This window comes from Peromyscus eremicus, chromosome 5, assembly GCF_949786415.1.
Source record: "Peromyscus eremicus chromosome 5, PerEre_H2_v1, whole genome shotgun sequence".
NCBI lineage: Eukaryota > Metazoa > Chordata > Mammalia > Rodentia > Cricetidae > Peromyscus > Peromyscus eremicus.
The window spans coordinates 115152218-115178906 of NC_081420.1; the positions used below are offsets into that span (position 1 = coordinate 115152218).

At 46.7% G+C, this 26689-nt stretch overlaps 1 protein-coding gene across 1 annotated transcript; it reads left to right on the plus strand.

The window, feature by feature from the left end:
* Positions 1-22158, plus strand: Mcm5 (minichromosome maintenance complex component 5). The gene is made up of 16 exons (XM_059264266.1): positions 1-365; positions 552-678; positions 758-886; positions 6248-6420; positions 8270-8425; positions 9899-10065; positions 11081-11252; positions 12628-12739; positions 14329-14472; positions 14767-14832; positions 15075-15251; positions 16531-16643; positions 17901-18029; positions 18966-19108; positions 20725-20852; positions 21686-22158. The coding sequence occupies exons 1-16, from the start codon at positions 199-201 to the stop codon at positions 21785-21787; spliced, it is 2205 nt and encodes a 734-aa protein (XP_059120249.1). The 5' UTR covers positions 1-198; the 3' UTR covers positions 21788-22158.
* Positions 22159-26689: the final 4531 nt, after the last annotated feature.

The window sequence follows — 26689 nt, forward strand, 5'->3', positions numbered from 1 at the left end:
CGAGCCAATGGGCGTGCAGACGCCGCGGCGGACGAACGCCCAGGCTGGCTTTTCCCGCGAAAGCCGGCCGCGTTGGGGAGGCGGGGGTCCGTGTGGCGCGGCGCAGGGAGGTGAGGGCGCGGAGCACGGTCTGGGAGGCCAGGGCCGAGGCCAGGGAGACGAGCAGCCGCTCAGCTCTGTCCCCACCCGGGTGCAGTCATGTCGGGCTTCGACGACCCCGGCATCTTCTACAGCGACAGCTTCGGCGGCGACCCGGGTGCCGACGAGGGCCAGGCCCGCAAGTCGCAGCTGCAGAGGCGCTTCAAGGAGTTCTTACGGCAGTACCGGGTGGGAACCGACCGCACGGGCTTCACCTTCAAGTACAGGTGGGGCCGCTCTGGGCGTCACTCGGGGGTGTCTTGGCAGCCCCTCTGGAGGGCTGAGGGGTAGAGTTAGGTGTTGAGAGGGGTGGGGGCAGTGATGTCCGTGCGAGGCCCCATGCCGGGGGTGCATGCGAACTGCCGAGTTCTCAGAGCACCCTTCCTGTCTCCCCGACCTCTGGGCCGCTGCAGGGATGAACTCAAGCGGCATTACAACCTGGGGGAATACTGGGTCGAGGTGGAGATGGAGGACCTGGCCAGCTTTGACGAGGAACTAGCCGACCACTTGTACAAACAGCCGGCCGAGCACCTGCAGCTGGTGAGTAGCACCCGTGTCAGCGTCTCCTAAAGCCTGGCCTCTGCCATCGCCAGCAGCTTATGCCTTTCCTCTTCTTCAGCTTGAGGAAGCTGCCAAGGAGGTGGCTGACGAGGTGACCCGGCCAAGGCCTGCAGGTGAGGAGCTGCTCCAGGACATCCAAGTCATGCTTAAGTCAGATGCCAGCCCATCTAGCATTCGGATTCTGAAGGTGAGTCTGTTGAGTGGCAAATCAGGGTGGCATTGCCACTGTGTGGTGCAGAAGGCTTCTAAGACAGGTAGCCTAGGGCACCAGATGTGTGACCCTGAGCAAGACACTTGACTTAAGTAAGCCTGTAAAATTACCTCAGTAGATTGATGTCCTAAAGGAAGGCAGAGTTCAATCTTGGAGAAATAGCAGTGACTTCCTATCCATTGGGGAGACTGAAAAACCAGTAAACACCATCCGTAACTGGGAGGCAGAGACAGGCAGATCTCTGAGGCCAGCCTGGTCTACATAGTGAGACCCTGTCTCAAAAAAAAGACCAAAAGAAACAGGGGACACTGGCCATCACTGAGAGGGGTGGAGAGTTGATAAAGAATACTTTTGAGGAAGTAATGTTGGAGCTGAAGCTGAATAATGTGTAGCCAGCCAGGTCAAAACCTGGAAGGACATTCCACCAGGCTCAAGGGACAGGTACAGAGGCACTGGGGTGACAGTGGTAGCCTGTTTGGAGGAATGGAAAGAAAGCAGTGCAGCTGGAGCCCCTGAGCTTGAATGTTGGTAAAAGAAGAGATGGGCATGTACATGTGTGTGGGGAGCAGAGGATAACATGCGGGAGTCCACATCTCTTCTTCCACATATGTGGAGTTCCTGGAACTGAACTCAGGTACTTAGGTTTGGAGGCAAGCAATTGCCTTTACTTGCTGAGATATCTCACTGGCCCTGGTTCCATTTTCTTTTTATGAGGCTGGGGATTAAACCCTGGGCCTTCTGTGTCAGGCAGAGCAGTCTTTAACACCAGCCCTAGACCCCGATGCCTGAGTTCAAAAGATCCTTAGCTGCTGTGTAGAAGAGGATTTATAATGTAGGCAGAAATGGAAGGAGGACATGAGAGTCATTACTGTTCTCTCTTAGGATTGTTGAGAATCAAAAGAACAGTGCACGTGGCAGTGCTTTGAGAGTAGTGTGGTGACGTCCAGCTGTCACCTCCCATTGTGCACTATACCCAAAAGGCTGTACTTACTTCATTTTGCTTGAAACTGTAGAGCTCTGTCTTTTGGAGTCCCTGTCAAGTTGTTCTTGGTAAGCAGGACAGCATGTCTTCTGCAAACAGCGCTAAGTCCTCTATGCAGTCTCTGGTGTTGATTTCTTGAGTCTCACGGTCTAGAACGGAACTGCATCTTAGGTTCTGCCTGTGTGATGGTGGCATTGCATTTGACTAGGGGATTGCTGTTTCACAGGAAGACAAGCTTGTCCCTCTTCCAGGGACAAGGCCACACACCCCTCCCACTCTGGGAAAGTACTGCAAATACTATAGAGCAGCAGTTCTCAACCTGTGGGTTGCAACCCCTTTGGAGGTCACACATAGATACCCTGTATGTCAGATATTCACATTACAACTCCTAACAGTAGCAAAATTATGGTTATGAAGTAGCAACGGAGATAATTTTATGGTTGGGGGGGTTGTCACCAAAACATGAGAAACTGTATTAAAGGGTTGTAGCATTACAAAAGTTGAGAACCAGTGCTCTAGAGAGATTACCCTGTTAGGGATGGCTGAGACCTGAGGCTTCTTTTCCTCTGTGGTATTAGGGCTGGGATACCTGCACCCTTGTAATTTTTCAGAACATTTGTATATGGATTGTTTAAGGGTTCTAATGTCTGGGTAGATTTTTGTGGCTCTAGAGGTGACCACCCTCTCCTGTGTTTCTCCTTCAAACAGTTTTGGATGGAGGGCCTAGTACGAATCTAGTCCCTTTGTTCCAGAAAAGCTTGGAATGGAAAGATGGAGAAAGGAACTTTGCTTGTTAATTGTTTTAGATTTATTTATTTTATGTGTGTGTGTGTTTTGCCTGTGTGAACTGTGTAAAATTGTGTGTTGCCCATGGAGGTCAGAAGAGAACATTGGATCCTCTGGAACTGGAATTACGGATAGTTGTGAGTTACCATATGGGTGCTGGAAACCAAACTTGGGACCTCTGGAAGGACAGTCAATGCTCTTAATTAACTGCTGAGTCCACCCACCCATTGTGAAAGACTTACCACATGCAGAATTGCATAGAGAAAAGTGTAATGAGCTCCATATACCATCACTAAGATTGAGTATTAATATTTTGTCTTGTTTCCTGCTTTTCCCTGTTTATTTCTGAAGAATTTTAAGCTGAATATTGTGTATGTTTTTAATTATAGCATTTGATAGGCCAAAGGCAGGGTTACAAATTTTTGCCATTCTGGGCTGTATAGTAAGGTCTTATATTGTAAAACAAACAACCCAAAATAAACTTAAAGAAAAAATGGATTTTTTTTTAAGTCAAGTTTCAGTACATTTCAAAAGACTAGTATGTCACAGAATATGTTGATAATCACAGGATGATTAAGTGAGAAGTTAGCAAAGAAAAGGTTATTTGAATATCCTCTGGAATATCTTAATATGGTTGAAAACTAAGCAACATGCTTTTTTATTTTTTATTTTATGTGCATTGATGTTTTACCTGCATGTATGTCTGTGGGAGGGTGTTCGATTCTCTGGAACTGGAGTTACAGACAGTTGTGAGCTGCCATGTGGGTGCTGGGAATTGAACCTGGGTCCTCTGGAAAAGCAGCCAGTGAGTGCTCTTAACAGCTGAGCCATCTCTCCAGCCCCCAAAAATTACACATGGCATTTTTTTTTTTTTTTTTTTTTTTTTTTTTTTTTTGGTTTTTCAAGACAGGGTTTCTCTGTGTAGCTTTGCGCCTTTCCTGGAACTCGCTTGGTAGCCCAGGCTGGCCTCAAACTCAGAGATCCGCCTGCCTCTGCCTCCCGAGTGCTGGGATTAAAGGCGTGTGCCACCACTGCCCGGCTACACATGGCATTTTATCCTCATATACTTAAATATGCCATTTTTATTATATTTATTTATTTCCGTGTGGTGCAATGTTGTGGTCAAAGGACAACATGAGGGAATCTGTTCTCTTCTTCATGAGAGTCTTGGGGATTAATCTTAGGAAGTCAGGCTTGGTGGCAAGTGCCTTCACCTGTTGAGTCATCTTGTTAGCACCCGCCCCCAGTATGTCACTTTTAAAAAGGGTTCCTTACATACTTAGTAAAATAAACCAAGAGTCCTTGACATCATTGAATGTGTAGTCCTAGATTCAATTTTCATAGCTTGTGTTTCAGGAAGGACCAAATATTGTATTAAGCTGCTATGGATCTTAAGTCTCTTATTCCAGAACAACCTTCCTTAACACTTGTGAATGGAATTCCTTTCTCAATTAGTAGCTTGTGGAAGAAGTTGGGCTGGTTGTCCTGTAGAAAACGTGTGACCTTTAGATTTACCTTGTGGCCTGCTTGGCTGGATTGAAGCACATCTGTATTATTTTGAACCTGGATGTTGGTTCAAAGGTCTGGTTGCCTTCTAGTTTGACATACTGAGCAGAAATGTTCATGGATGATGTTGTGCTACATCCTATCACCGGCATTCCCGTAGCCTCTTAATAGGTTAAGAGGCCCAGTTTTGTGCATGTGTCCCTTCTCTTATCTAGCCCCAGCTGCCCTGAGGTGGAGAAACGGTGGGGAGATTGTCCTAGTCCTGTAGACTCTGGCGAGGCTGCCACAGAAAGCATAGAAGGTATGACAGTGTCTCACTGCAGAGTGTAAAGATCTACAATTTAAATCTAAAGAGAGTAGAATGAGAGTCCCTTGGTACTTGTCATCCAGCTTAATGATTAGTAACAGGCCAAGCTTTCTGTCTCTAGAAGGCTGTGGAGTTCTTTTTTTGTTTTTCAAGACAGAGTTTGTGTAGCTCTGGCTGTCCTGGAACTCACTCTGTAGACCAGGCTGGGCTCAAACTCACAGAGATCCACCTGCCTCTGCCTCGGAAGGGCTGTGGAGCTTTTGAAACAGGTCTGATCATATTGTCATTTCATCTGAAACTGTTAGCAATATATATCCCTGAAAGAGAAGGATTTTTGTTATTTTTTTTGTTTTTGTTTTTGAGACAAGGTCTCACTGTGTAGCTCTGGCTGTCCTGGAACTCACTATGTAGACCAGTCTGGCTTTGAATTCAGAGACCTACTTGCCTCTGTCTCCTACCTGATGGTATCAAAGGTGTGTGCCACCGTGCCCAGCTCAAGGGATCATTTTTTAAGGCATGACTGGATGGCCCAACAGAAATGGAATATATTCTGAGAGACACTTTACCTGTCGGACTATTAAAACAATGGACCCAGGAAATTGGAATTTCCTCAGGAATCTCATACTGGGAAAAGGAAAGCTTGGACCAGCAGTGGAAACTCTCCTCTCCAGGAAAGAGACTTACATTATAGGAACAGTGATGGGTCAGTGGTGGGTGGGACCACATACCTTGGTCAAGACTGCTTACATGGGCATATCCCTGGCTCTCTATTTAAACTGATCTCATTTCAGGAGGTGGGGTTCCACTCTTACCTCTTTGCTCCTTTTTCCAGTGTGGTCTTATTGAATAAATCTCCCTTTTCTGTTTTTTACTATTAATTTGGCTATTTTAATTGTCTATTTTAGGAGGGGTAGCTTGGTATATATGTGTGACCCTAAGTTTGGTAACATGACCATAGTAACATCACACTTAAAAATTAGTGTTAGAAGCTGGGCGATGGTGGCATACATCTTTAATCCCAGGGCAGAGGCAGAGGAACTCTTTATGAGTTCGAGGCCAGCCTGGTCTACAGAGCAAGTTCCAGGACAGGCTCCAAAACGACACAGGGAAACCCTGGCTTGGAAAAAAAAAATTAGTGTTAGTACTCAGTGAGGTACAGTCATTAAGATGGGAACTCAGTGTTAGTACTCAGTGAAGTGCAGTCATTAAGATGGGAACTCAGTCTTAGTATTCAGTGTTAGTACTCAGTGAGGTGTAGTCATTAAGATGGGCACTCAGTGTTAGTACTCAGTGAGGTGATGGGGACTCAGTGTTAGTACTCAGTGTTAGTACTCAGTGAAGTGCAGTCATTAAGATGGGCACTCAGTGTTAGTACTCAGTACTCTTGAGATGCAGTCATTAAGATGGGCACTCGTGGCTGACAAGGTCCATAGGTTCTGTTGACAGAACTTGAACTGGAACCTGGGGCTCTGCTCGTGTCTGTTCTCTGTGGCACAGCACAGGAAGTTCCTGTCAGCTGGGGCTTGGGTCTTGTGGTTTTGTCTCCTCAGCCCCCTGCCATTGTTCTGCAGGCCCCTGGAAGTGGGGGCCTGTGCCCCAGGCTCCTGACATTAGGTGGGTGCCCTGGGAAGTCTGAGCTAAACTGTGAGCCATGGCTGTGTCACCTCCTCCCAGTCTTGTCCATGTCATTCCTCAGCACCTTCTCAGGTCTCCTGTTTCTCCTTAATCATCAAGCCTTCCTGTGTCTCTGTTACAGTCAGACATGATGTCACATCTGGTGAAGATCCCTGGCATCATCATCTCGGCCTCTGCAGTTCGTGCCAAAGCTACCCGTATCTCCATTCAGTGCCGCAGCTGCCACAACACCCTCACCAACATTGCTATGCGCCCAGGTCTAGAGGGCTATGCCCTTCCCAGGAAGTGCAATATGTGAGTGTATAACCAGAAGGGACTCTGGGGAACTTGACCTGAATCACTTCAGGTTAAAACGCAGACAACCCTGGCAGGTGCTGCCTGTAGCTGCTTCTTGTAGGACTTCTATGAAGGGCTGGGTAGCACTATATCCTTGGTCAGACAGGAGCTATGAACCAGGCACAGTGCTCTTTTTTTAATTTTGTTTTTATTTTACGTATTTTATTTTATTGGTGTTTTGATATGGGTGTCAGGTCCCCTGGAACAGTTGTGAACTGCCATGTGGGTGCTAGGAATTGAACCCAGGTCCTCTGGAAGAGCAGTCAGTACTCTTAACCACTGAGCCATCTCTCCAGACCTCCACACAGTGTTCTTTCATGTGGTTGCCCCACCTTGATGTCCACACAGCCTATGTGGGAAACCCAAGGTTGGGGAGTAAACAGTCCAGAGGATTGAGCCTATATGGAATCTTGAGGGGAGGGGGTTCCTCTGTGTAGCCTTTGTTATTCTGCAGCTGGCTCTGGAGATCAGGCTGGCCTTGAACTCAGAAATCTGCCTGCATCTGCTTCCTGAGTGTTGGGTGGCATGTGCCACTTCCTCCTGCCTATATGGAATCTTCTAAAGCAAACTAGACCCAGTGTGCCCACTGTACTGCCTGAGAAATGGCTATACAACTCACAGCACAATTTAGCGTGTTGTTTTACTACAGTGGTAGAATGCATGGCCTTTCATTTTACTTAGCAGAACTTAATTACTGTATGATTCCTTTTTTTTTTTTTTTTTTTGGTTTTTCGAGACAGTGTTTCTCTGTGTAGCTTTGGTGCCTGTCCGGGATCTCGCTCTGTAGATCAGGCTGGCCTCGAACTCATAGAGATCCACCTGCCTCTGTCTCCCGAGTACTGGGATTAAAGGTGTGCACCGTCACTGCCCAGCCTGTATGATTCTTAATAGTAAATGTTTGCTGACTACTATTTAATGAACCCTACTTGCATCCTGGCTGCTTTTGGCTTTCTCCTCTGGTTTCTTCTCAGCTTCCACATTGCTTGAGGCATACTGGCCTTGTCCTAGGCTGTTGCCTACCCTCACCTGTAGCCACAGAGTAGTTTCTCCCTCTCCCCGTGTCCCACCTTCACTGCTCCTCAGTCTGTTTTCCCTATCCAGGAGCAGAGTATCTTGGCCCTTCCATAGGCTGCCTTGCATCTAGTGCACTTGTCTTCTCTGCCTAAATGGTCTTCCCTCAGGCTGCCACATTGTTCCTGTCTCTTCTTCAGGCTCCTTACATGTCCTCTCACCGAAGATGCCTTCCTGATCCTTTGCTTGCATTTGGTACACACATGACTGCTCACACTCTGACCTGCTTATTTATATTGCATGCCATTATACTATGCAGATAGTTTTCAATCCTGATGGGAACTTGGCTTCACAGACCAGGGACTTTTGGTTCACTGCTGTGTCTCCTCACCTATATTTGTTGAGTAGACTTATTGTATAGGCCTCAGAGTCTGCACCTTCAGAATGGTCTAGAGGTGATAAAATCTCACTGGAAAAGATCCTGGACTGTGGATGGGGTTTAGTAAGGGATTTGATGATATAGCTCCTCTTTCACATATGGGAACACTGAGGCCTCATGAGGGAACTGAGTGTGACTGCCACCTCAGTGTGCCATGGAGAAGCCAAGACTCCTGAAATTCTGACTTTGGATATAGCATCCTGCCATCATGGAAACTGTCCTTCCAAGCCTTTTCCCAAACTTATCCCGGCTCTGCCTTATATTGCTGCTGCATCTCAAAGCTGATTTCTTTGAATGGATGAGCCCTGCCTTTAGGTTATCAGGGTAGCTCTGGTGACTACTTCTTCCCCTGCCCAGGGATCAGGCTGGGCGCCCAAAGTGCCCATTGGACCCATACTTCATCATGCCTGACAAGTGCAAGTGTGTGGACTTCCAGACCCTGAAACTGCAGGAGCTGCCTGATGCAGTGCCTCATGGTGAGATGCCCAGGCACATGCAGCTTTACTGTGACAGGTAAGTTGGCAGGGGCCACTCAGGTGCAGCATAGAGATCATCTGGAGCGGAGTGCAGGGTGGAGCTCTTGTGTCTGGTGCTTCTCATTGACTTTGTTATCTCTTGTCTCCCATAGTCCACAAGGCATGTCAACCCATATTTTACATGAGAACTGTAACTGAGTGAGGTCAGATGACTTTGTGAGAGGAACCAAGGTTGGTGTCCTTTCAGCACACAGCAGGATAACCAGCAGCAGTGCTAGCTCCTGTTCAGCCTGCTGTCCTACCCAGGCTTCTTGTTAAGAATCTGCCTGTGGGTTTTGTTGAGTAGTTATAAAATGACCTGGGGTAAGGTTTACAGGTCCCTGAGTGCTTACCCTGGGCTCATATACCTGAGGTCGAGTGCAGATATAAAGCTTTCTAGGGAGCAATGGACCCACAGTTGTCAGTTTTATTGCTGGCAAGAATGTGCAGACTCAGAATCTTGGGAAAGCTACACATTAAGCCTCAGTTGTTTTTTTTTAAATCAGTAAAATGGGGGCCTGAAGTGAATGTCAAGAGTTTAACACAATTCCTTAACTGCGTATTTACTAGAGTATTCTCTGAGTATCAAAGGGATTGAGAATTAAGGTCTGGAATATGTAGGAGGTTAATAGGACAGTGTGAGTGGTAGATACAGTCCTGTAAAGCTGTGATTTGATAGTGTATAACCCCCCCACCACCACCCACTACCACCCACACACACAGGATATCTCTGTGTGTAGCCCTGTTTGTACTAGAACCTGTCAGTAGACCAGGCTGGCCTTGAACCCACAGAGATCCACCTGCCTCTTCCTCCCAAGTGCTGAGATTAAAGGTGTGTGCCACCACTGTTCCCACCTTTGTTTTTCTTACCTTGCTTGATTCCCAACAGTTGAGATAAGTCAGATTAAGTATCATCTCTTCAAGCTCAGAGAGGCATAGTGACTTCTTTTGAGTTCACAGAGCTACTCTCTGGTCTTTTAAGCCACACTGGTTCTGGGGAAATGTGGAGACTAGTAATTGCTTACCATATTGTTTTTAAAAGAGGTGACTAAAAACTTATAGGCAGATTGACTTGGTTGAGTTCAGGGAGTGTGTCAGAGGCAGAAATGGAGAGTGGTTCTTGCATGGAGTCCGGGAGGGTGTGAGGAGAAACTCCCCTAAGGAGGAAAAATGGGACACCAATTGAGCCTAGCCACAGATAAAATGGAGCTAGGGCTTCTAAAGGCTGGGCTCTACGGGCACAACATGTGGCCTGAGTTCAGTGAGAGTCAGCCCAGCAGCATCCTAAACACTGTATTCACCATCCAGACAGACATGGGTGGGTAGCAGAGTAGGGAAGTCCCCTTCCTCTAGGCCATGTGAGGACTGAGCCAACTTGATAGTGATGCCTGAGGTAGAAATGCTAAGCTGACCACACTGTCACCCCTGGATTTCACTTGCTTTTCTTTATCCTTTCCTGTACTTTTCTCAGGTACCTGTGTGACAAGGTTGTTCCTGGGAACAGAGTCACCATCATGGGCATCTATTCCATCAAGAAATTTGGATTGAACTCTAGCAAGGGCCGGGACAGGGTGGGTGTGGGCATCCGGAGTTCCTATATCCGGGTCCTGGGCATCCAGGTGGACACAGATGGCTCTGGTGAGTTGCTCAAACCATTAGGATGTACTTTTCTTTTTCATGGTAGGGCTGAAAGCCAGAGCCTGGTACATACCAGGCAAATATTCTGCTACCGAGCTATATTCCTAATCCCAGGGTATTTTTTTTTTTTATAGTAAGCAAACAAAACAAAACAAACAAACAAAACCCATTAACCAAAATGTCCACGTATTTATTGGTATAGTTGTGGCTCCTGCTTTAGGGTTGTTGCCTAAGTGCATCTTTGAGTTGCATGACTCAGTGCCGTAAATGTGATGTGGTATGTGTTGTGCTGCATCTCGGTAGCTAGAGAGGAAAGAAGTGAATGAGGGTTGAACAGTCAGGATGTAATTGAAGAAAGAGCCCCTAAAGGACAGTATCTGACACTGAACTGCTTGAGTCCATTGAGGTACTGAAAAGGAGCTAGAGCGTTGTCAGAAGGCTTCCTCAATCAGGTGTGTCAACACTGGCTTTGAAGGATGGAGTGTGGAGAAGGGCCTTTTAAGTAAGAGGAGAGCTGGTGGGAACTCAGTCCTTGTGGGAGTTGAAGTAACTGAGTCTCTAGTAGGAGTTGGATTGAAATGGCAGGGGCCAAGTAAATAGCCTCTACTCTCACATGGAGTGGAGAGCTCATGTTTACACCTTGGGGCAGTGGGAGCCACCTGGGCTAGAGTGATGGAGTTCTGAGATGGTTTCTCTGTGTATCCCTGGAACTCACACTGTAGACTAGGCTGGCCTCAAAAACCCTAAGTGCTAGGATAAAAGGTGGGTACCACCACTCCCCACCCATGATCTAGCCTTCTGATTGTTTAGAACCTTCTCTTCCTCACTGGACCCTTGAGATTTAGAAGACAGGGATAGTTCTGTGCCCTAACTTTCCTGAGTGAGACTGCCCTCCTGGTGCTGAGGGCCCTGTGAGTGTGTTGAGGTGGTGAGGAGGTTCCTGATCTAGGGCTAGGCCCAGCAGTAGGCTGGAACAGATGCCTTTTGCTCACTATGCACCTGTCTGCCCTTCTAGGCCGCAGCTTTGCTGGATCTGTCAGCCCACAGGAAGAGGAGGAATTTCGTCGCCTGGCTGCCCTTCCCAACATCTATGAGCTCATCTCCAAGAGCATTTCCCCCTCCATATTTGGGGGCATGGATATGAAGAAGGCTATAGCCTGTCTGCTCTTTGGGGGTTCCCGGAAGAGGTGAGGGGCCTGGGAAGAGGGTATTGATGACAAGGCTGCTGCAGGAGAACATCTGTGTTGAGGACCTAGTGCTCTTTCATGTCTCCCAGGTTCCCTAGCCTGCTGGCATGGGGACTACAGTGGGAAAGCATTGGGCTAGGACCAAGGATTTGATCTCTGCTCTAGACTGTGGCTTTGAGTGAGAGATACCACATTGAAACAAAGTTTCTATGTATGAATAAGACATGTGAAACACCTGACACTTAGAAGGTGTCATATATCCTTTTTTCTTCTGTTTTGGTTTTTCTTTCAAACAATTTTTTTATGTTTTTTCTCATATAGTCAGGCTGCCCTTGAAACTCATGATCCACCTGACTCAGTCTCCCAGATTCTAAGATCCAGATTTCCTGTGTCCTTTTAAAACTAAAATAATAGAGCTGCAGACAGTAGCAGCAGTGAGAGTTGATATTGTTTAATACACCTTTTGTATTTTCAAAGCATTCTTTTTTAAAAAAATATATATTTGTTTATTATGTATATAGTATTCTGCCTGCATATATGCCTGCAGGTCAGAAGGAACAACAGATCTCATTACAGATGGTTATGAGCCATCATGTGGTTGCTGGGAATTGAGCTCAGGACCTCTGGAAGAGCAGCCAGTGCCTTAAACCACTGAGCCATCTCTCCAGCCCTCAAAGCATTCTTAACTTTTTTTTTTTTAAAGATTTATTTAGTTATTATGTATATGGAAGAGGGTGCCAGATCTCATTACAGATGGTTGTGAGCCACCATGTGGGTGCTGGGAATTGAACTCAGGTCCTCTGGAAGAGCAGTAGGTGCTCTTAACCTCTGAGCCATCTCTCTAGCCTCAAAGCATTCTTATAAGTGCTTAATGTGTCCTGAACCCAGCCATGTCCTCTCAGCTCTAAGGATGTTGCTGTTGTGTCCGTTTCATAGATGAAGAAACTGAGGCACAGAGAATGAAGGGACTTGCTCCAGGTACCAGTTGGGCTGGATCCTGCCCTGTAGGGCTATTTTCTGCATTGTGCATAGCCCTCAGATGTGCCTTCCCCGCTCCGCATCCCCAAAGCTGGGAGGAATGATTGCAGTGCGCATAGCCCTCTGTGCCATTTCCTTTACCTCTCTGCCTGGGAAATAAGCCTTGCCCTCCAGTGTCAGGCTGGGAAGCACAGAACTGGGTGTGATCATGTTTCTGGGCCAAACTGTCGTTTCCACCTGTTCTGAGACTCTTAGATGACCAACCCACACAAAGCCAGGGGTGGTGATGTGTAACTATAATCCTGAAATCTGGAAGACCGAGGTGGGAAGATCGTGAGTTCAAGGACAGCCCTCAAATAGATTCTTACTCTGTCTTCCACCTGCCTGTTGTGGTTAGGCTCCCTGATGGACTCACTCGCCGTGGTGACATCAACCTACTGATGTTAGGGGACCCTGGCACAGCCAAGTCGCAGCTTCTGAAGTTTGTGGAGAAATGCTCTCCCATTGGGGTAAGTGGCTGGGGACAACTTTCTTCTCCCTGGCTTGGATGTCCCAGCAGGGAAGAAGGCTGGACATCCATGAGATCTTGCTCAACCAGGACCTCTTCCTCATGAATATCTTGACTATTGTCAGGATGGCAGAGGGGGTGTGAAAAGGGACAACAGGTGTGTAGGTTAGGAGTGGGTGGTAAGAGCTTTGGACTGAGTCAGGCCTGGTTTGCTTCTCATCCTGGCAGTAGTCACGTGGACTTCGGAGAGGTAGCCTAGACCCCCTGAGCATCAGCCTGTCTAGTTGCTAAATAATGACAATGCTAATGATGATAATAGCTGTTATCAAGAAGGGCCGGATGCTTCCTGAAGTGCCTGCCAAGGTTTTTAACTGTCTCCTCATGAGTGATGCCACCCATGTTATGCATTAGAGGTAGGAATGAGCAATAGTGTCTTGCTCAAAATCCCACTGCTGAGGAACTTAAGAACAAGGTTCAAGCCAATGTGTCTAATGACCCAGGTGCCCTGGGTCTGGGAGGAATCAGGGTAAGGCTCGATGTGATGACTGGGGCAGTGGTCTGTGCAGTGGGAGGTGGTGGTCTTAGATGGAGAGGAGGTGTGGTAATTTATGGGCACCATCCCATAGAAGTACTGTGGCCTGAAACGGTGAGTTCTGTCATGTTAAATCTTGGAGTAATCATATTTAGAAAGTAAGAATAGGTGAAAATAACTTGTATAATCTGTTTAATTACAGTTTAGTGTAAGTAAGTATAACAAGAAATCCCTGCGAGTCTGCTTAAAGGATAAAAGAAATTTATTAGGATAGAAAACTCACCAAACAGAATAGGAGAATCTACACAGGGTCCTGGGAGGCTGAGGTCCTGTCCCACGCTATTCTGCCGCCAGAGTCAGTCCACACCATCCAAACCCACGAAGGAGAGAAGAGAGGCTTCTCTGTGCCTCTCTAGTCTAAAGGGTAGCCCAGAGGCCACGCCCCAGGGGCTGGTACTTCAAGGTCATAGGGTAGAATAGATATCCACTACAAATAGGTTTTTTTTTTTTTTCCTCTCAGTGTAGATGGAACCCAAAATCTTGTGTGTACCAGGCAAGCACTTTTATCACACTAAACTGTATCCCAGGCCTACTATAAACAAGTACTTGGCATTCTCTTTATTACAGTCTGATCTGAGTATGTCTCACTTATAATACAAGCATCTCGGATAGGTCCTGTATTTAAAGTGGTCTGAAGCATGTAGCATACAAGTCTTCACAGATGATGGACTCAGGGTAGAGGCAACCTGTGAGCGAGGAGTTCCAGCCTCGAGGCCAGCTTGAAATAATGTCCTTCCTTTCTGGGTCTAAATGCTTATGTCACAGGGCTGTGCTGTAGTTCAGGTGAAGCATTTTCCTTCCAAAGAGACTCTTAAGCTAGGCTGAGGCCCAGGATGGCTTCTCTTTCCTTTCAGAAGAAAGAATCTTCAGTTGGGCCTTGAGTTCTGTGCTATACAGCCAGCTTTACAGTGTGATGTGGAGAAGCTTTACAGTGTGATGTGGGCTCTTGACCTTTGGGGCTAGCACTAGGTGCTAACACCTCTCCTCCCTTTGCCAAGGTATACACATCTGGAAAAGGCAGCAGTGCTGCTGGCTTGACTGCCTCAGTGATACGGGACCCCTCATCCCGAAACTTCATCATGGAAGGTGGAGCCATGGTTCTGGCCGATGGTGGGGTTGTCTGTATTGATGAGTTTGACAAGGTGAGTCTTCTAGTTACAGGACTGAGGTGTGGCCTCAGGTGTGCTAGCACACACTACTTCTGAGAGACTTGTATGTAGTTCTTGTGCCTGTTATTCTGGGGTAACTTAGGATAAGTTGCTTTACCTCTCTGAGATACTCTGGAAATTGGAGAGAGTGAAAGCCAAGCTCATGTGATTGTCTACAATTGGCTGACCTAACGTCTGTACTATGGAGTGGTAGCAGTTCCTAGTTATTCTCCTGCCACTCTCCTCTGTCTGGGTAAGGGTTCTGATAGATATGTCTTTCCATTGTAGATGCGGGAAGATGACCGTGTGGCAATCCACGAAGCCATGGAGCAGCAGACTATCTCCATTGCCAAGGTGAGTAGCCCTTCCATCCTTCATTAGTCCAGGCTGGTGGTCTTCAGGCTGCTCTGATGGATGTACCGAGTTCTGTTTGCCTGGGACTGTGCTGGCAGCAGCAGGCCTGGGAAACACATGCATGCACATATGCACGTAGTGTATGCATATGGGTGTATGTGTATGAGTTCATGTATGAGGAAGGAGAGTCCTATCCCAGGATTGTTGGTTATCTCCTCCCTATATTCCCCTTTCCGTCTCAGGCTGGGATCACTACCACCTTGAACTCTCGCTGCTCTGTTCTGGCTGCAGCCAACTCAGTGTTTGGCCGATGGGATGAGACAAAAGGGGAGGATAATATTGACTTCATGCCTACCATCTTGTCCCGATTTGACATGATCTTCATCGTCAAGGATGAGCACAATGAGGAGAGGGACATGGTATGTCTTGGGCTGGGCTGGTGGCTCCAGGTGGGTTCATAGTCCTGGGGTTGAACAAGAGATTTTGCCAGGGAATGCTGGTGCTCAGATAGGCTATGAGTGGGAAGCACATGAAATGACTGTGTTAGTGGCTTGCAGAGTACTGGAGAGGAACCTGGAGTCCTGTGACCTACTTCTGCCTCAAGGGAGATGCTCTGTGATTTTAAGCAAGAAGTTACCACTGAGCTTTAATCCCCACCCTGTTAGTAAATTTCTGAAAGAAAATAGTTATGGAATTTGGTAAGGCCATAGGTTTAGTGTGCAGTGGAATTTAGTAAGGCCATAGGTTTAGTGTGCAGTGGAATTTAATAAGGCCATAGGTTTAGTGTGCAAGTGGAATGGATTGTTGGCCCAACTATCTGTTTCTGTTTCATTCTCAGGCAGTTACTCTGTGATGGTGTCTTAGGGTTCCTGTTGCTGTGAAGAGATACCATGACCACAGCAACTCTTATAAAGGAAACATTTAATTGTGGTGGCTTACAGTTGAAAAGTCATGGTCATCATGATGGGAAGCATTCAGGCAGGTGTAGTGCTAGAGAAGGAGCTGAGGGTTCTATATCTTGACTCACAGGCAACAGGAAGTGATCTGAGACACTTAAGTGTGGCTTGTGCATATATGAGAACTCAAAGCCTTCCTCTGCAGTGCCACACTTCAAACCACCACAGATGGTAAAGGGTGTCCAGGCTGAGGGGTTCAAGCCTGTACTTTCAGTGGAGGCTAAGATATATAGGAGAATATATTATAGTATATAAATGACCTGTAGCAACTTAGACCCATATCTCAAAATAAGCAAAGTAAAAAAACAACTGGGGATTTTGCTCAGTGGCAGAGTGCTTCCTTAGTGTGTAAGAGGTCCTGGCTCAATTCTTGGTATCAGTAGAGTCAGTAAATGTACTCAGCTTGTTAGCTGGTGATTTAACTGTCCCTAAAGGAAGAGGAAGCCTTTTCCAGTAGTTCTAGTAGAAGTCCCAGGATGGACTCTCATTGGCTAAGATATGTCCAGTGTTCCACCACCAAGACAGGATTTCTGTGTGTAGTCCTGGCTATCCTGGAATTCACTCTGTGTACTGGGTTAGCATCAAACTCAGACCCATTGCCCAGCTCCATGTCCATCCTTAAGTAGATACTTGCCCACAGTAGACAAGCCACAGGGACTGGAGCAGAAGCACTCAACACATCATTATTTCTTCCCTGTCTGCTCAACCTGTGGGCTGACCCAGGATTCCCTCTGCTCCGTAGATGCTGGCCAAACATGTGATCACTCTGCATGTGAGCGCACTGACACAGACACAGGCTGTGGAGGGTGAGATCGACCTAGCCAAAATGAAGAAGTTTATTGCCTACTGCCGAGCGTGAGTGCTGGAGAAGACCCTGTTGGGTGACATCATGGGCTTCGTGGGTCAGGAGAGCACAGACCTGTTCTGCTCCTTACCTAGGATTACCTGGCATCCATGTTCTGAACTTTGTTCTACTCTCATCTACCACTGTGACCCACTCCATGAGTGTAAGGTTATTTGTTTCAAAGTTGTCGTTGTGGAGCCCACAACAATGGGCAGGTTGCCCAAGCTCTCTGGTCCTCAAGTTTCCCAAGGTTGATATTTTATATTTTAAAAATAAAAATGTGCCGTCTGCATGTATCCCTGCAGGCCAGAAGAGGGCACCAGATCTCATAGATGGTTGTGAGCCACCATGTGGTTGTTGGGGATTGAACTCAGGACCTCTGGAAGAGCAGCCAGCAGCCAGTGCTCAACCTCTGCGCCATCTCTCCAGCCCCTAGTTGATGTTTTATAAGGACTGCTCAAGATGATTAAATTCTTGGCATCTCCCTGAACTAGGTCACTACTCAGTAGATTACAGCTGTAACTGTCATCAGAACCATACACATAATTTCTTCTTTCTTAAGCATGGTTCTCTTTTTTTTTTTTTTTTTTGTATATAAATGACCTGTAGCTCTGTTCTAGAAAGCTGAGGTGGAAGGTTAGATAGCTTGTTTGAGGCTGTATGTAGGAAGTAGTGGGGACAGACCAGTGTACCTGCCCCAAAGGTTGTGTGCCCTTAACCTCATTCAGATTCTCAGTGTTTGTTGTCTTTGAAAGGGCTAGACTCTAAAGACAGGGCACTGGTTGATCATAGCAGTTGAGTGGGCTCCCAGTTCATACACCTCTGCCACAGAGAGTGGGCATCACAGCCTGATAGTTCCTGTGTGTTTGAGCTTTGGGAAGCCTTGGGGGACATCTTCAGTTTTGTCGTCTTAAATCAGGGAGGTGGAGAGGAGGAGCTGGAGACTGCTGAGAAGCGTGCTCCCTGGTGGGCCTCCTGCTGCTGTGGAGCCTCAGTGCTGAAGGAATGTATACCTGGTTGCTAGACTGTAACCAGCAGCAGGAAGAGGAGTTTTCAGCACATCTGTTCAGACTCCTGACCAGCTTTCTCAGAGAGATGCCATGTAGATCTCTGACACCTGCTCATAGCCAGGCCAAGTTTCTCTCTCTTTCAAATGGCTTGCCAGCAGGAAACTGATATGGGAGCATTCATGTCTGCAAGCCAAACAGAGGCCTGGGGACAGGGAGATTCCTTCATGGCCTCACTCTAGTTCACTCTACAATCTGCAGAAGATGTGGCCCTCGGCTGTCAGCAGAGGCAGCAGAGAAGCTGAAGAACCGCTATATCATCATGCGGAGTGGGGCCCGCCAGCATGAGAGGGACAGCGATCGCCGTTCCAGCATCCCCATCACTGTGCGGTGAGCAAGTGGGCCTCATCTCACAAAGTAGGGCCAGTTGGCCACTGCCATCCTCATAATACAGGCCCAGGGTGGGTTGGACAAGGGGGCCTCTGGGAGTGTGTGCTCTAGCCTCCTAATTATCTGTCTTTGTGTGTTTGAGTCTGAGGGTGACTGGGTGGGCCTCACTTCTATAGTTTACCTGGCTTCCATCTCTGAGAGGCAGATTGAAGTGAGAGGAGGACTCTGTCCTGGGAGGTAAGCACAGCCTCTGTTCTAGCCTCTGGCCAACTATGTAACTACAAGGAAATTGATCTTCACTGGGTCTCAACTTTTTTTATATTTATCTCGCTAGGGTAGTGCATTTGTAGACAAAATACTGAATAAGAGCTAGGGCCTACCTAAGCTGAGTCTTGCCTCTAGCATTGATTAGTTACAAGTAGATTTGGCTGTGTATAATGTAACTCAAAGAGTAGCTTACATTGGAAATTTATTTTCATTATGAAACTTTGGGGAATAGGTAGTTTATGGTGGTTTTTCAGAGCTGTCAGCCTGGGTTCCATTATGTCCATCATTGCCAACCTTTCAGCCCCATATAGTTCTAGAAGTTCCAGCCGTCATTTCCACATTTGGGCATCAAGAGAGGCAGCAGGAGGACACGCTTTTTAAAGGACACTTCTGACATTGTCATATGATGCATGGATTTAGATCTCATTGGCCACATTTTGGTCACATAGACACACCTTGACCAAAGAGGCAGAAAATATCCTTTACTACGCAGCATGTGCTGGAATAAAAATTGGGTTCCAGTTCTAAGAATATAGGGTAATAGATAATGGGCATAGCAGTATCCAGCAATCTCCCCTATAGTTCTAACTACCTTGACCATGCTCCTTCCTGGAAGATCAGGGGAGGAAAAGTGGGCTGAGGCCTTTGAGTGCTCTCTCGTTCCAACAGGCAGCTGGAGGCTATTGTGCGCATCGCTGAGGCCCTTAGTAAGATGAAACTGCAGCCTTTTGCCACTGAGGCCGATGTGGAGGAGGCTCTGAGGTTATTCCAGGTGTCTACATTGGATGCTGCTTTGTCTGGCAATCTGTCAGGTAAGTAAGTGCTAGGCTGTAGTCTTGACCCTAGGGTAGAGATTTAGTTAGCTGGTGGCCTGCAGGGTGCTGCCTGGATATGCTTTTGATAATAGCCTTGTCCCTACTTCTTCCTTGGCTGTTTTCACTATTATGTGAACTACTCCCTAGACTTCTTGAGCTAGTTCATTAAGAGTAATTGTAGGCCTGTCACTAGTGAAGAATGGCTTTCTCCCTTCTATGTTGAGCTCAGAATTATTGTAGAATTTCCCAGTCCATGGCCTCATTTTTCTTACAGCCACATCTGGGACACCAGGCTGTCAGTCCTTCCCATTGTGGAGATGAGGCGTACACAGAGCTTCTGTGGTGCCTCGGTCACCTGTCTTAGTGGAACACAGACACAGGCCTGTTGGCCCCTGAGCCCTGATGTCTGCTGCCTGCTTTCAGCCAGTCTTCTGAGACTGGCGATATGCACGCCTCTTCAGAGTTAGGTCCACCCGGTGTAGCAGGGATTCTGGCTTAGCATTTGCTAGTCACTGTCTAGGGGCCAGAGCTATAAGCAAGCAGTTTCTGTCCTACCCATTCCATAGGCTTTTTTACCTTTCTAGGTGAGATACAGTGAGGAGGTAGGTATAGGTAGTGAAAGGAATGGGGAGCAGTGGTGACACCTGGGCCAGGTATGGTGGAGAAGGAATGATATCCCATCTGGTGAAGATTATAAGCTTTTCTCTTAACCGGGACTGCTCATGAATAGCACCTCCCAGATTTGGACCCCAGTGTCCCTGCCTTCCCTCCCTTCTTGCTCTGTAACTCAAAACTTGTACTTCACTGCGCATAATGGTGCAGAGGCAGGAATACCTCTGAGTTTGAGTTTTGAGGCCATCTAGGGCTATACAATGAGACCTTTCCTCAAAAGTAAATATAAACCAATCAAAGAAAACTCTGCTTCCATCAGAGCCTTGGAAGATCTCAGAGTTTGAGTTTTGAGGCCATCCAGGGCTATACAATGAGACCTTTCCTCAAAAATAAATAAACCTGCCGGGTGGTGGTGGCGCACGCCTTTAATCCCAGCACTTGGGAGGCAGAGCCAGGCGGATCTCTGTGAGTTCGAGGCCAGCCTGGACTACCAAGTGAGTCCTAGGAAAGGCACAAAGCTACACAGAGAAACCCTGTCTCAAGAAAAATAAATAAATAAATAAATAAATAAATAAATAAATAAATAAAATAAAAAAAATAAAATAAAATAAATAAAATAAAATAAATAAAAATAAATAAACCCAATCAAACAACTCTGCTTTTGTCAGAGCTTTTTTTGTGGCTAATCCTGTTGCCTCAGTGTGTGTGGCCCATAGGGCCTCATGGTACTGGCTCTCAATTATCACGGTGGATTTCTCTCTGCCACCTGGTGCTGATGGCGTCTGTTGCATACCCCTCTGCCTAGAGCACTCTTCACCATATTTCTTGGTTCTCACTTCCCTGGTGAGGCCCCCACTGTCACCTGATGCACTGTTCTGTTTTTAATTTTCTCTCTGGGGCCTGGTTCAGGCCACTCTACTTGAAGGCTCTTATTTCTCTGGCCTGCCGAGTATGGATGAACTGGGGTTTCTAATACCCAATTCCCTATTGCACTCTCACAGGGGTGGAGGGCTTCACTACCCAGGAAGACCAAGAGATGTTGAGCCGCATTGAGAAGCAACTCAAGCGCCGCTTTGCCATTGGCTCCCAGGTGTCTGAACACAGCATCCTTCAGGACTTCACCAAGCAGGTGAGCCTTCCTAAACATGGGAGGCCTGTAAGCCATCCTAGTATATAGAGGGTGTTCTGCTGGTTCCCTTGGTCTGTATTCTGTGCTCAACAGTGGGGTGCTGGAGTGGGGGGTGTTTGAGTCACCATTCCTTCCCTAGAAACTGCTACAGTTGGGGTTGACTGTATATCCCATGAAGTGGGAAAGGTAGAAGCCGGGTCTGGAGAAACCACTATCTAATTTCCCCATCTCTTAGTCTTTCCCTTATTGCTTGGCTCCTTAAAGGGTAGGGAGCCAAGAACCAAATGAATGAGCCTTGTAGCCCATTGGGCAGAGGGCTACTGGTCTCATGCAGAGGAGATACTGCTTTTGGATGCCAGGAAGAACCTGTGCCCTTTAAAATCATGAGCATGGCTCTGGTTCTTGGTTTCCTTCCCATGTGTCCTCTCAGTTTGCTCCTGGAAATAATTTACACAGTAGCTGGTACTGGCCCTGCTCTATAGGTGAAAAGATTATCATTTACTGAGACTGGGGCTGGAGTAAGTTTGGTTTCTAGGGTCACAGGGACTTAAGTGCTAGCTCACTTAATTGCTGTATGACCTCAAGCAAGGGACATTCTCTGTGCCTGTTTCTTCCTCTGTAAAATGAGTTAATTTCTAATACTGGTTACATAAAGTTGATGTAGGACTTGCCTGGTACACAGGAGGCATTACGAAATATAGGCCCTTCTGAAGTCAAGGGAGAATGAAGGTAGAAGCTTTTTGTCTGTTGTAAAGTTGTCTATGAGCAAGGGGGTTTACGGGCTCCCTTGGGTTCTGATGAATCCCTCCGTATCTATCTTCTCCCTCTTACAGAAGTATCCAGAGCACGCCATCCGGAAGGTGCTGCAGCTCATGCTGCGCAGGGGTGAGGTCCAACACCGCATGCAGCGCAAGGTGCTCTACCGCCTCAAGTGAGCCCGCTGCCCATCAACCCTCAGACCGGAATGCTACCACCATTCCACCTCTCAGTCAGTGTTCTTGCACTTTTGCCTACCTCCGTCAGAAGGAGGATGTCCTGCCTCACCGCCTTTGACCGCGCTCTGCGGTACATCTGCAGCCCCTGGATGCAGCTTTGGTCTGTTGGCCTTGTATACTGTGTCTGGGTGTCTGAAGGCTTTGCTGTAGGTACCTAGTCCCTGTCCTGCCTCCTCAGTAAGATAGGTCTGGAGCAGAAACAGGCTCTGTATAGGTAGACAAGTCTATACATTGGCTCCTGGACTGCCTGACTGACAAGCTTCTTTATGTGTTCACAGGAAATAAATTAAGTCTTTGGCTGCTAACAGCAATGGAGTCAATGTGACAGTGGTTCTGTGTGAAGTGTGGGGTTGACTCACTCAGCTTTCTCCAGCAGCGCCTGATGTGAAAACTGGATCATCCACTAAGTCTATTTGTGCCTCAGTTCCTTTTTTCTTTTCTTTTTTTGATTTATTTATTATGTATACAGTGCAGAACACCAGAAGAGGGCACCAGATCTCATAGGTGGTTGTGAGCCCCCATGTGGTTGCTAGGAATTGAACTCAGGACCTCTGGAAGAGCAGCCAGTGCTCTTAACCTCTGAGCCATCTTGCCAGCCCATGTGCCTCAGTTTCTTAATCTGCAAACAAGTTTGACATTGCCTTATAGGGTTGAACTTGAGCTCAGTGAGTGAGTGACTCAGTAAAAACCTAAGTAGGCTGTAGTGTAGAAAGCCTCCAGTGATGTTTGGGGTTTATTTATAGCAAAGTGGGCTAGGTGAGTTTCTGAGCCCTCCATGCTGTGTATCCCTGGGAAAGGAACCAGACTTCAGGTTTTATCAGTAACAGAGCTGGGAGGACCTGACCCAACTCCAGCATAGTAGGAAGTACTAGGAAAGCATTGTTAAAGGAAGAGGCCTTAGCACTTTTATTATCAAAATGCCACAAAGAGTTTTGTTATGCTTTTAGAAATCTAGAATTCACAAAATTAAGGAAAGGTGAATGAAATAAAGTATCTGTTATATAAAGTGTATTTATAAATGGGAAGCATCAAATGAATTGAGCAGTGCTGAAACACTTGAGTCACTGACAGTAAAGCACTGTAGGAGTGAAGCTGCAGAAAACAGGTAGTGCAAACAAGCCTTCTCATAGTTGTGTCCTGTCCTGAAATTGCTGCTGCTTGAGGTATTTGCCTCATATGCCTCCTGGAAATGTGCTTGCTCCTGACTCGTGTTCTGAGTCAGGATTGATTTGCAAACTTGGAACCAAGTGTACTTGTCTGGAAGGCAGGCTTGGTGAGAGCATTTCATCATGGATGCTTGAGGCCTTGAGTAGAATGCATGGACATGTTGGCCTGCAGAAGTGGTTGGTTGAGTGGAAAACACCAGTATGGTACCCATTTCTTAGTAGACCATTCCTGGCATTCACAGTACTAAGGGATAAGGCTTGGCTTGCAGGGAATCAGGGAATGCTTAGGGAGGTGCAGCATTATGAGGAAAAGTAGCCAGGAAAATTCCTAGGGATTGGGGGTTAGTTGATTTCTGAATCTGAACTGGATTCTAACCCTTAGTTCTCCAAGACACTGGCCTGAGCTGATGTGGCCAAGCAACTGTAGCCCTGCACATATGGCCAGGATAGTCTCAACCTCCACTCCCCCCGCCCTTTCCTCATGTTCCCATGATCCTCTGTGTAGTATTTGAAGCAGTGCTCTGATGACTTAGCCAAGGAGAGCGTCAGCCCTGCTCCCTGCTGTGCTAAAAAGGGGCTGGCTTTCATTGCTTTTGCCAGCAGCTTGATTTTTACCTTTTCTTACCTTGGCATGCTTGGGCCTCCTGGTGATCCCTGGTCCCTTGCCCAAGATATAGACATTTCATGTTCCTGGTTGGACTTTCAGCTTAAATATTATTTGTCCTTAGCCATATGTGGTGATTCCCCTGCAGACTTTACAGAAGGCAGGGAAAAACAATCCACGAAGAGACAAGAATGGAACTTGGCTCAGCTTGATTTTTTATTGTAACCGGGGCTGGACCAATATTGTCTGGCCCAGATATTTTATTTTAGTCATATTTAAGCACAGCACAATTTTGGAAAGAAGTATTCAGATAACAATTAACTCAGTCCCCGGTGCACAACAATTAAGACATGTTTACATTGAGATTCCTTACAAAGTACACCTGGTTTCTTTTACAAGAATGGGTACTGTTGACTCAGTACCCAAGATTGAGAGTCTAGGGAGTTCGACTGAGGTAAACATAATGCCTCTGGGTGTTAGGATTGGCCTGGCCCTAAGATAATGTAGAAATCACCTAGGCTGTTTTAAAGCACAAGTGACCTCATAAGAGTGGGCTTTATGCTGAACGGTGATGCACGCCTTGGGAGATAGGGGCAGGTGGATCTATGAGTTTGAGGCCAGCCTACAAAGTGAGTTCCAGGATAGCCAAGACAGTTAATACAGAGAAACCCTGTCTTGAAGAAAAAAAAAGAAAAAGAAAAAAATAAGAATGGGTTTTATGGTCTAAAAGCAATGCTCAGATTTAGGGGGAGAGGTCTGGGATAAGTAAAAACATAAATTCTGGGAGATATGTTAGAGCCTGTCTCATCAGACAGCAAAGGATCACCAGGTTGTAAAACTACCTCATTCCTGGCATTCCAGAAAGCAGCTGTGAACCTCACTCCATTGAAGAGGTGAGCTGTGTGTTTAACTTTCCTGGCTTCTCCAGTGCTTAGCTGTGTGCACAAGGCCTTTTTACCCTTTACAGTTGTATATTCATGTCATGTAGTGACAGGGTTGGTATGAACACAGATGAGATGGTCTGTTATACTCTGGGCTCTCCTGCATCTGTCATCACATACCTGTCTGACCTAAATTGCATATAGGAGAGGGATCTACTGTGATTTACACCTTGAGGGGGGATGTGGATCTCCTGCCCGAATTCTAAGCAGCTGTTAATGACAGAAGCTGTTGGGAATCAGACACTGGTTCCTGTAGCCACTATAAAAGTCTTGTACCCATGCTTAAAATGCAGTTACAGTGACAATTATCAGGCTAGGCATGGAAGCTAACATCCCTGTAATACCAGCACTTAGATGGAGGCCAGAGGATCAAGAATTCAGGGTCATCCTTAGCTTTAGAGTGTTAAAGGTTACAAGTTGGGGTACAGGAGGTTGGCCCTATCTAAAAAATAATGTATATAATATACTAGTGAAAATATTTTAGAGAAACATTTACAAGTACCAGAATAAAACCCATTCTTTTTTTTTTTTTAAGATTTATTTATTATGTATACAGTGTTCTGTTTGCATGTGTCCCTGCAGGCCAGAAGGGGGAGCCAGATCTCATTACAGATGGTCGTGAGCCTCAAGTCAGGACAAATCTCTCTCACCCAGTCGCTTAGACCAAACCGAGTAAACACACAGAGACATATTGTTTACAAACTGTATGGCCACAGCAGGCTTCTTATTATCTAGTTCTTATATCTTAAATTAACCTATTTCTATTAATCTATAAGTTGCCACATGGCTCGTGGCTTACCGGTATCTTAACATCTTATGGCGGCGGCTGGCAGTGTCTCTCTGCCTCAGCCTTCCACTTCCCACAATTCTCTCTGCTAGTCCCGCCTATATATACTTCCTGTCTGGTTACTGGCCAATCAGTGTTTTATTTATCAATCAGTCGTCCACAGCAATGTGGGTGCTGGGAATTGAACTCAGGACCTCTGGAAGAACAGCCAGTGTTCTTAACCTCTGAGTCATCTCTCCAGCCCCCATTCTCTCTCTTTTTAAATTAAATTTTCATTGATTTTTTTTCTTTTTTTTTTTTTTTTTTTTTAGATTTATTTATTTATTATGTATACAATGTTCTGCCTGCATGTGTCCCTGCAGGCCAGAAGAGGGCACCAGATCTCATTACAAGTGGTTGTGAGCCACCATGTGGTTGCTGGGAGTTGAACTCAGGACCTCTGGAAGAGTAGTCGGTGCTCTTAACCACTGAGCCATCTCTCCAGCCCAAGGAAAACATCTAATTGGGGTGGCTCGCTTATAGTTCAGAGGTTCAGTCCTTTATCATTGTGGGAAGCATGGCAGCATGTAGGCAGACATGAGGCTGGGGCTGAGAGTCCTACATTTTGCAGGCAACGGGAAGTTGACTGAAACACTGGACAGTATCCTGAGCATAGGAAGCCTCAAAGCCTCCCCACCCACCACCAGTGACACACTCCTGCAAGGCCATACCCACTCCAACAAAGTCACACCTCCTAATAGTGCCACTCTATGAGATTATGGAGGCCAGTTACATTCAAGCTACCATAAGCACCTTCCCCAGAGTCCAGCCAGCATAGGGTGCTGTGGACAAGGTGGAGTGGACTCTAAGGCAGAGGGTGGACAGGTATGGTGCATCTATGGTTTGCCAGATCAGATGTGCACTGACAAGCTGAAAGTCCAAGGTATGGTTGACTGGGTTGGTGTCTGAAATCTGTTGTATGTAGCATCTGTCTTCATGTCATCAATTCCTGGTGTGTGTGTGTGTGTGTGCGCGCATCCAAATAATATAAGGATACTAATCAGGCTAGATTAGGGCCCATGTTAACATAACTTTTTTTTAAACAGAGTTTCACTACATATCCTGGCTGATCTGAAACCTGCTTATGTAGACCAGGCTGGCCTCAAACTCACAAATCTGCCTGCCTCTGCTGGGATTAAGGGCAAGTTCAATATCATACCTGTTCCATAACTACTTTCTGAAAGCCTTATATTCGGGTCTGAGGTGCTGGGGTCTAGGACTCTTGACATGAATTTGGTGGAGGAAACAGGGCCTCTAGCTAGGACAGGAGGAGAGGGGAGCTGTGGTGCAAGTCCCAGTTGCCAA